General features: G+C 45.4%; 1 protein-coding gene across 1 annotated transcript; it reads right to left on the bottom strand.

Annotated features, from left to right (window-relative positions):
- Positions 1-5,741: 5,741 nt before the first annotated feature.
- Positions 5,742-7,794, bottom strand: LOC130122650 (dickkopf-related protein 1-like). The gene is made up of 4 exons (XM_056291606.1): positions 7,413-7,794; positions 7,133-7,274; positions 6,780-6,914; positions 5,742-6,639 (listed from the first exon to the last, which is right to left on the bottom strand). Exons 1-4 carry the CDS (start codon positions 7,629-7,631, stop codon positions 6,374-6,376), a joined length of 762 nt encoding a protein of 253 aa, XP_056147581.1. The 5' UTR covers positions 7,632-7,794; the 3' UTR covers positions 5,742-6,373.
- Positions 7,795-9,801: the final 2,007 nt, after the last annotated feature.

Here is a 9,801-nt window from a genome sequence, read left to right as displayed (position 1 = left end):
ACCTCTCCTAGTACATCTGTTTGCTCCCTGTTTGTCTAGTAAAACGGGCAGACATCTCATATTGGGTTATTATTTGTATAAACAGTGGTCAGTTTGTTTGTTTACACTGAATTGGTCCCAGCTGTGGAGGCTGTGGAATATCTGGCACTCGGGCAGCCAAGAGAGCGAGGGAATCCACCTGAAGAGGACAGGTGGTGGGCGAATTGAAACGGAGCGAGTGCCAACTTGCAACCAGCGTGGTTCTCTGGGACTGCAGCCAACAACTTTGCCAAAGAATATCTTGGAATCGGGGTGTAAATGAAATGAAAATGGGAAATGAGTCAACAGAATGTGGTGAAACATGGATTTTCGTGGCAGGGTATCTCTTTACAGAGGTGTTTATGTATTATTGTTATAATAGGCATCTTCAGCAATATGATGTAAACACTTGTTTCACTTTTAGCCCAACTCGATAGTTTTGCACACACCCCCCCCCCCCATTCAACTAAAGCCGTTACAGTTAAAATCAAAGCAGCAGAGTTTTCTTTATGTGGTAAATGGAAACTCAAATATGGTATGACATCATCAGAGGGGGACCTGAGACCACAGTGGAGGTGTCAGCAACAGATGGAGGGAACACCAGGATGGATCAAACCAGCCATCCTTGCGGCCCCCAGGAGAGTTAGCCCAGAGTTAAAGCGTGATCCCATGGAATAGCAGTAAGAGATAGACAGGGCCTCATGGCTGCCACATGGAAAGCCCGGCACACAGCTCTCTGTTGAAGAGGAACGGCTTGAAAAACATGATGTTGCTATTTTTAAATTGCACTCAAACCCGCGTTAAATTGTGTCAGTGTTCTGCAGAGGACAGCCGATTTCTCACTTCATACAATGTGGTCTTGGTGGTCCATGTGTGGTTAGCTCTCTGTGTCTCGGATCTGACGAGCAGGACTGGGTTTGTCTGGGTTCTAGTCTGGGTTATTGAGGCAGATATGGTAATGATGCGCTTTCATCGTGGGTTTGTTTGCATATACAGTAAGTGTGTGCATGCATGCACGTGCGCATGTGTGGCTTTGTGACGCAGAAGGACAGAAACAAATGTGCAACAATAGACGGTGAATGAGAACCATTGTCAACACTGAATCACCAGTGGAATGCAACGCGATACCCAGTCAAACACCAGAGCATCATTACCTCACCGCATGAGAGGCCTCTGTTTTGTTGACATCACCCAGAAGTTAAATCAGTGGAGCTAACCTGTTTTAGACTTGCATTCACACACCCAAAGCATTGTGCTGAATGAGTTGTCCTTTGTTTAATTATTATTTCCCAGGGAAGAGAGATTTCCCCACTATTGCTCAATCGGGCAGATCATCACCTTGAGTGCCATACAAAGATGAATAGTGTTCATTGTGCTTCTTTTTTTTCCCCCTCCACAAAGCAAGCGGTGCCAGCACCCAATAGTTCGACACCTCCCCGTGAAATTGTGTTTTCTTAAGTTTGGTTTTGATCTGAATCCTCATTCCAGAAGTATGCATTCACTTTCATGTGACAAAATAACACGCATTACTGTGTGTACACTGCCTCGTTTCTTTGCCCTTTCATCTCTTGATGGTTCACTCATGATTTTGTTTACTCAGAGCCGTCTGTCAAGGGTGTTTGGCAGCGCTGCTGGAATAACAATAGAAGACAGACCAGGTACTCAAGCAGAGAAAAGCTTTATTGTAACGCTCAGACCTCAAAAGGAGATTGTCAGATTTGAATGCACCGCTGAAAACAAACAAGCTGTGGGTTTTATTGCTTTTTAAGTTGTATTGTTCTGCGCTTCACCAGCTTTCTATCGGTGTACCGAGCTTCGTTTATCTCTTTTGTTATTCAGAGCTTGAGGATAAGCAAATACGATACGTCATGCTCTGCCTACGAAAAGTAAAAGCGACCGACCCATCTGTTATAATTTTGGAAAATGGAAGAAGTGATAATCAACTTTTTTTTCTGGTGAACAATAGCAACAATGTCCTCTCTGAAGGGGAAAAGTGAGCGCTGCAGTCAATTACTCTATCCAACAGCTTCCAGATAATGCAGCCTGTGCCATTGGAAAGCCACAGTACAGTAGCCCAAAAATGCAAGTCACTCATGTTGCTGAGTCACCTTTTTGGAATGACAACACTAAGTGTTGTTGGTTAGGATGCCATTACATGAGTTACTGAACTGTTTAAACTCTTACACCCTAAATCACAGATTTAAACATTTATATGTGTGTGTATACATTTGCGCGTGAATGCACGTGTGTGTGTGTGTGTGTGTGTGTGGTGGGCGGTGTTTTAGGGGTTTCGCAGAATAGTCCACTAGTCAAATATCAAACCCACTAGTCGACACTGTGCATAGTTGTGGACTAATTGTCCATCTGTGGTTTTAGCACTGTGCAGTCATAAAGCAGCGGCAATGCATCTGACAGCAGATATGCAGCGGGGAGCGCTGTGGTTCCGACATAGATAGATTTGTTAGAACAATGGTTTTCTGCGTTATGCCATGTTAAATAAACAGAATTTAAGGTATTTGGTGAAGGAAAGACTCCCGCTATCCCTGCGTTTCGGTTGTGACGTGTTAACTGGTGACTTTAGTGACGGCAGCTGTTGAAAACACGAACAGAACACGTAGTGTCCTCCTAAAAGCCTTTCATTTTACTTTAATCCATTTTAAATACACAATCATCTATGTCTGATATCTACGTTAACCACTTACATGAGTTAAATTATGCCCAACAAGACTCATTCACCTCACGTAGTTTCTTATAATGTTGGAAACAAACTGCAGCTGTATTTTTTTGCCGTGATCCTTAATCGGAAACTGACCCTTATTCGATCATTTAACCTGTAACGTCATATTGTCAAATTCCTCATTAGAAGCTATCTGCTCTGCGAATTTGTTGTAGCAAATTCGGGAGGCAGTCCGGAAGACCGTCGCCACAGCCGGGACGCGAACCCGTTTCTCCCGCTCCGCAAGCGACAACGTTAACCAGTCGATTAAAGGGTCCGACCCGTAAGTCAAGGACCAACGTGTCTACTTATCCATGCACGTTACGTTACACTATGTTTCCCCCCAAAATTAAAAGTAACAAAGAAATGTGAATGCCTCTTGTTGGCGACATCGTCTAATTTACATAATGTAGGACAAAAGGACCAGAGGAATATATACTGTATTGAACGTTCAATTTAAGGTAATTCAAGTCTTTTTCCCCAACAGCCGCCGTCACCATGACAACCACGAACACACTCTGCTCTCGTTTATAACCGTCGCGTACGCACAAAACGGAGCATGAAAGAGGCATACGCCACTTCCCAAGCAAAACTTGTGATCCATGAAAACTAACTTGACGGGAGAATATGCGCACCTGTATGGCGCACGCCATTTTCGACTTTTGTGCGCAAGTACACTTTTAGTAAGGATCCCACACACTTTTATAAACGAGAAAGCAGTTGCGCTGTTACTGCAGTCAAAACGCTCCAGCTCAGACAGACTTGCTGAGGATTTGGTCCAATCAGATTGCGGCTTATTTGTAAACAGCGTCACAAAGCCAATCGAGGACTCTGCTATTTCGTCTATCCCCAGGTTGGTCCTGCCGCCTTGGTTTTTCCCCCCCCACCCGCATTCCGGGAACTCTGCCTCTGATTGGCTAGTACTCCATGCCTCCGTTGATTAGGTTGGTTAGGGTTAGGGTGGGGTTAGGGATAGGGTTAGCCAATCAGAGATAGAGTAGGGGCGGTTCTTCCCGGAATCCAGGTGGGAAAAATAATAACGCGGCCTACATTAGTTAACATTAGTATTTGAGACTGCTGGGACGGGCTCCAGCATCCCCACGACCCGGAGCAGGATAAGCGGTTTGGATAACGGATGGATGATCGTTGTTGTTGTTGGATGAAAAAAAAACCCAACAACATCTCCCGCGATTAATCGACTACTCGACTACTTTTTGGGAGTGGTTGACAATTACTAAATAAAATGCAGCAGTTGTGAATGCCCTAGTGTGTGTGTGTGTGTGTGTGTGTGTGTGTGTGTGTGTGTGTACACGTGCGTGTGTGTGTACACGTGCGTGTGTGCATGTCTGTCTGTTGCGCTCTGTCTTTGAGCGCTGTTGGTTTTAGTACTTTTTTTTTCAGAGTCAACTAAGAGCAGCTTTATGTGACACAAATACCCCCACTATCCTTCCATTAGTTAGGGAACATACCTGTGGCCAGTGTTAGTCTGTGGTTCATGTAATGAACAGTGGCTCCTGTGGGCCCAGATTCCTGGACCCCCACAAACATGACTTGGCTGAGACATGTACTTTATATTGTAATGCTGACAATGCAACCATTAATCTTAATTACACTCTGGAATGGACAATGCCTAATTGTGTAAATGTTGTGTATTTACCTTTGTCTATCTTCCTGTCGAACCAGCAAACTTCATGACACGCAAAGTAAACCTCTACTTTTTTTTCCCATCAGAAGAGGTTCTTAAAATAAATCTCATAATCTAAACAGCTGAAAAATAAGCATATCATGTTATCCCGCTTCATATCAGGAGCTTTTCGTGCTCCTTTTCATCTGACACGAGAATTAAGCAAGAAGTACAGTTATTTTCCTCACCGTCTTCTAATCCAAACTTGCATAATTACAGACACTAAGGTGTATTTGGGTGGATTTATTGCACACATATTAGAGCACGCCGTTGCACAACAAGCAGGAAATGCAGTGCCGTGCAATTGAGACGAATGAGACTGAAGATAATTTTTCTTTCGAATTGCATCACAAAATCTCAAAGTCCTGTGGCACACTTCATTTCCCAAGTCCTTGTGTAGCTTGAGTAACTTGGAAGTAATTAGAGGCTTAAGCTTGTACAGCTACCTATCTCATCTGCTTCACACGAAGTCAGGGGAGTTATAATTAGAAACTACTGAGGAACACTGAAGGGTTCGGTGGCAAACACTCGCCAGGACCCTCTGATACGTTGTTATTACCTCTTTGCAGTTATCATTTTATATCACGGCATCCTGTCCTGCCTTTGATGCTGCCTGATGACATGGTCCTGATGGTCTCCAACACTCCCATACACTTAAGATCTGATGCACAGGACATGGTTTATTAAGGCTGCTGCAGTGATTCATAAAAGACGTATGTTTGCTTTGGACATGCTTTTTTTTCAACAACGTGTGTGTGTGTGTGTGTGTGTGTGTGTATGTGGGTGTGTCTGTGTGTATGAGAGAGCGAGAGAGAGAGCGTGTGTATTCTCATGCCTTAACAATTGTTTGTAATAACTGCGAGATCATATCTGGGCCAAACATTTAAACCATCCACCCGGCCTCAACCACTTATTTGTGAGGATTGGCCAAGGACTTAAATACCACCAAGCGAGTGTTTGAGTAGCTCTTGCTTTCCAGAAAGGGGGATGTTTGTGATTTTGGAAAGCCAGAGACATTTCCCCAGCCCTACCTCGTTTTTGGTGAATATTTACACCAAATGTTTTTGAGACCTCAACTTTTACAGCCAGACATTTACATGAACACCCTCAGCAAAACCTCCCTGGCAGGCGCTCCCTATAAACCTTTCTGATTGGCAAATTAAGACACATTACATGCACACCTTCACAAACCCCCGCTAACAGGCTCTCCCTATAAACCTTTCTGTTTGGCAAATTAAGAATAGCTCAGTAAACTGTTGTCTTTCTCAACGTGAGATCCATTTTTCGCAAAAATGAGGGCTCAGAGAGCGACGGTAAGGTTATCGGAGCCATGTTTAATAAAACAAATATATTCACATTTTCTTTACATGTAAATTAAAAATATAGACATTTACATAGTATATAACAATATATTGTGTACACATTTACAATACTGGAAAAGAACCATGCAGCACCATGTCTTTATAATACTGGTGTTGACAGAATTCATTATTTCAATTAAGTGCCACCTCGACGATAGTATTTACAAATACAGTAATTTACTGCAACAATTGAGGCCTTAAGTTCCATAAAAAGAGAAACAATACAGCTCTGCCATTTTCAATTACATGAATCGATCTTCCCAAAGACCTGTGAAATGTCAACTCATGACTTCCGTCTCCTCGCCTCCTGGATGATCCAGTTCCCCCCCCAACTTGACCAGTCCATCTTGCACTGCTGCATCCCTCTGGGTGTATTGGTTTTCCCAGGAATCATGTCTATCCTTCCGGGTTGCTGTGTTTGTGTCAGCTACATTGGCAGGAGAGAATATTGTGTGTGTGTGTGTGTGTGTGTTGTCAGCAGTTCTGCTGTAAGTAAGACTGAATGTTTTTGCCACTCTCAGTGACTGACTTGTATTTGTGAATGTGTGTGTGTGTGCATACATGTGTCTGTGTGTGTGTGTGTCCGCATTAACGTCAGCGTCTTTGACAAGTGTGTAGGTTCCTGGCTCCAGTCCTGCTGACACTGAGGTCTCGCTCTCCTCTCTCAGGTCGGCAGGCCAAGCCGTCACCACAGTCACAGCGCTGGAACAGCTCTAAGCCATGGGCACCTTTCCTGCGGTGGCGCGTGCAGACCTGGCCTTCGGTTAGCACCGGCTTGCAGATACGAGACCAAAAGTGTCGGGCACAACACAGGCCATCCGAACAGTCAACAGACCTTAAGCAATTATCCCCCTCCTGACCTAGAGAGAGAGAGAGAGAGAGAGAGGTGAAATAGGTGATATAGGTGAACTGATATATTTGAATGGTTTCATACGAGCTCACGTTGAGTGGAAACCATTTACAAGATGACGTGTCAGTCACAAAAGCACAGTGTGCTTACCTTTCACAGACTGGGTCTGGTGACCATTGGCAGGGGGAGGCCTTTTACCATGGAGCTCCATTGTGCTGTTGTGTCTGTGCCAACCACTGGCTGCGACTGTGTCCGCGCCATCCATATCATTTGTCTGGCAAACCCCTTGAATGGACAAAAGAACAGAACAGTGAACACTCTTAAGTCTTTAAAGGCGAACCTTAAATGTGTACCCAAGTTATCAATAGTAACCAAACTACCCCGTCTAGGCTGTCATCGTTAGACAAACTCAACAACTTTCTCATTTATTATTAACATTCACAAATGGATACTGCACAGTTTGGTAAATATCCCTTTGAAATGAAGAGTATACGCTTCCTTACCGTTGCTACAGCGATTCCCTGCACAGCACATAGAGTCTCTTGCGCATCGCTTCCGGCTCTTGCGGCAAGGCAGGCATGCGCCCCGGACGTCGTTGCAGAACTCATCTGCTCCGCACTCGTCATCATCTGCGCAAACACTTGACTGCAATAGTGAGACAGAACAAATAGATGGTAAGTCACCGTGCTGTCAACACAGGTAAAGGCTTAAGTACATGCCGCTGTTCTCTGGTGACGCACAGACGTCCCATCGCGCAAGGTCCGGTGAGGGGACATCAGTTACCTGCAAGGTGTCCACGGGTAACTTTTGCCCCGTGCCGCTGGGCGGCGAGGTACGCGGACTCGGACTGACCGTGTCGGCAGGTTTGGCGCCGCCGCCGCCGCCGGGCAAGTTTTTAATGGCATTTGGGTTCATCAAAACCGTCCCCGCGTAAATATCCCCAAAGTATCCAAAAAGTGTGAGATACGCAGCCACAACGCGTCGCGCTGATGGCAGTGGCATGATTCTTCCTCCGAGTCTTATGCGGTCTGTCAGAAATACAAGACGAAATCCTTTAACATGTGGGAAACTCTAGAGACAAAGTCCAGAGCGGATCGTGAGTCCCGATCTTGACGAGAGAAAAAAAAATCCCAATGGCTCTTTTCTTCCCCCCGCGACGCTTGTAAGTCTCCTGACGCACGGCTCCGGGATGTTCTCTTTATACATGTGGACGTGTTTGTCTTCCCGCCCCTCGTTGTGCACAACAAAGGAGGAGGGGTGGAATTTCAAAGGCGCCTCCAAAAAAGCTCCAGAACCGCACTGTACGGAAATGGCCATCCGTCCATCCTCTGTGCCAATTTCCAAAACGTTTGTGTGAAGTAATGACCAACAAGTACGACTGGCTGCAGCTGCACATCACGCAGTCCTGTCGGTGGCCTAAAGGTGCGTGCGTCACGAGAAGGGCCACTCACTCACTACGCCTCAGGAATTTCAGGTTCTGGTGTTATTTTAATTGTTTGACTCCCTGTTCACGTCATTATAGGTGATCTATAAAAGAACTGGGTTCGGCTGCGGAGGGTTGAACACGCGACACTGTCATGTGTGTTATGTCTGCCACGACATAGTGTATCTAGAAACGCTGACTGGTGCTCTTCAGAGGTTTGCAGACGTAAAGGTTATTCGCTTGGCGCTGCCATCTAACTGCTTTGACATCCGAGTTGCCTTGCTGCCCCTCGGCTGTGTGAAGACCGATTGAAGTTCCGTCGATTAACTACTTTATTTGATCCCTCTGATTGCAAAGGAGGCAATTATCCCCCAGAGTGTGCGTGACTACACCAGCGGCGCACATCAATGTGGGCTATGCAGACCATTAAGAAGTGTGAAAGGTTTACCGTATTTAACGGACTTCCGGGGAGAGAGGGAGGCCTTTCAGGGCCGAGCCGGCTCGTCGAGAGGAGAGATAACTATGGTCTGTTTTGCTGTCTGACCCTTCCCAGCAAACCGCTTTAAGAGGAACCCTGAGAAGAGAAATGGGCGTCCAGGTTTCCTCTCCTCTTCCTTGCTGGCCTCTATGATCACAGACTGAAACGTGAAGCTTACTCTTGAATGAGTTCAATTATTCTGAATGTAATCTCCTTAATTGGAAAAAAACGCGCGGTACGTTTCTGATCTGTTTCGGCGTTTCTTAATCTGTGCCACCTTGCGTATGTCTGAAACAGGCGACCTCATACAAATGTCACCTCTGCAAAACAATTATACGGAAACCCCTCGCAGGTGGCGAGGTGCGTGATGGAAATGGCCGCTTTGGTTTCTCACCGAGGACACCTTGGCACTTGGACGTCATCTGGTGGTCGCGTTTGTTTGCAGGGGGCATATGTGTGAGAGGCTCGTTAGACACCTGACAAACACACTTTGATTTGAAGCGCTGTATAGACTACCTTTTGAAGTGGCGCTTTTATCTACACTTTACTAAATGTTGATGTTGGGTAAGGTGAGGTAAGGTGCTCCTTTGATGCACTTTGATCTTCTTTGATCTCACAGAAGTGTCACCCTGTTGTTACGACCTAGGCCCCTGTCCCTGTTGTGCCCCCCCGCCCCCCGCAGCAGATCTGTTTGTATGAGTATTATCACTGGAAGAAGAAGAAGAAGAAGAAGAAGAAGAAAACGTAGCAACACTGCTTGGCTGTTCAGACTGAATATCTCCCCATCGAGCCTGTATAGAAAAACAAATGCCGACGCGACCAGGTCAGCCTTCAAATTTGTTTAGCTCCCTCTAGTGGCAAATGAGAAAATTATCCAGCGTTGAATTAACTCACTGCAGCGTGAAACTCACTGGGCCTCGTTCATCAATTGTTCTACGTACAAGTGTGCTCTCACACACCATGGGACTTTTTTTTTTTAGCCCCGGAGTTTATCTCAGAGGCTACTGAAGAACCTGGGCAACCCCTGAATTTAGACACCAACTGGCTGACACTGATGTCTTTGCAAGCCTGGGTCATTGCTCGTTGTAAGAAGTAGACAATAGATGTTAGGGGGAAGGAGTTACAAATAACCATCAGGCTTTTCAGACTGTCAGACCTTATTAAGGGCTAAATACATTTCATGGGGGTGTAAGAACAAAGCTGTACGTACGAACGATGTATGAGTTGTTTAAATAATTAGGAGACAAACACCACTCAAAAGTATTGGGTTT

The sequence above is a fragment of the Lampris incognitus genome, chromosome 13 (genome assembly GCF_029633865.1).
Source record: "Lampris incognitus isolate fLamInc1 chromosome 13, fLamInc1.hap2, whole genome shotgun sequence".
In the NCBI taxonomy this organism is placed as follows: Eukaryota; Metazoa; Chordata; class Actinopteri; order Lampriformes; family Lampridae; genus Lampris; species Lampris incognitus.
Note: the sequence above shows the minus strand (reverse complement) of the source record. Positions and strands in the feature narration are given on the sequence as shown.

Coding starts and splice junctions, on each gene's coding strand:
- LOC130122650 (XM_056291606.1), bottom strand. CDS start 7,631: ATGCCACTGCCATCAGCGCGACGCGTTGTGGCTGCGTATCTCACACTT. Junction 6,915..7,132: donor AGGGAATCGCTGTAGCAACG/GTAAGGAAGCGT, acceptor TGTCCATTCAAG/GGGTTTGCCAGACAAATGAT. Junction 6,640..6,779: donor CCAGACCCAGTCTGTGAAAG/GTAAGCACACTG, acceptor CTCTCTCTCTAG/GTCAGGAGGGGGATAATTGC.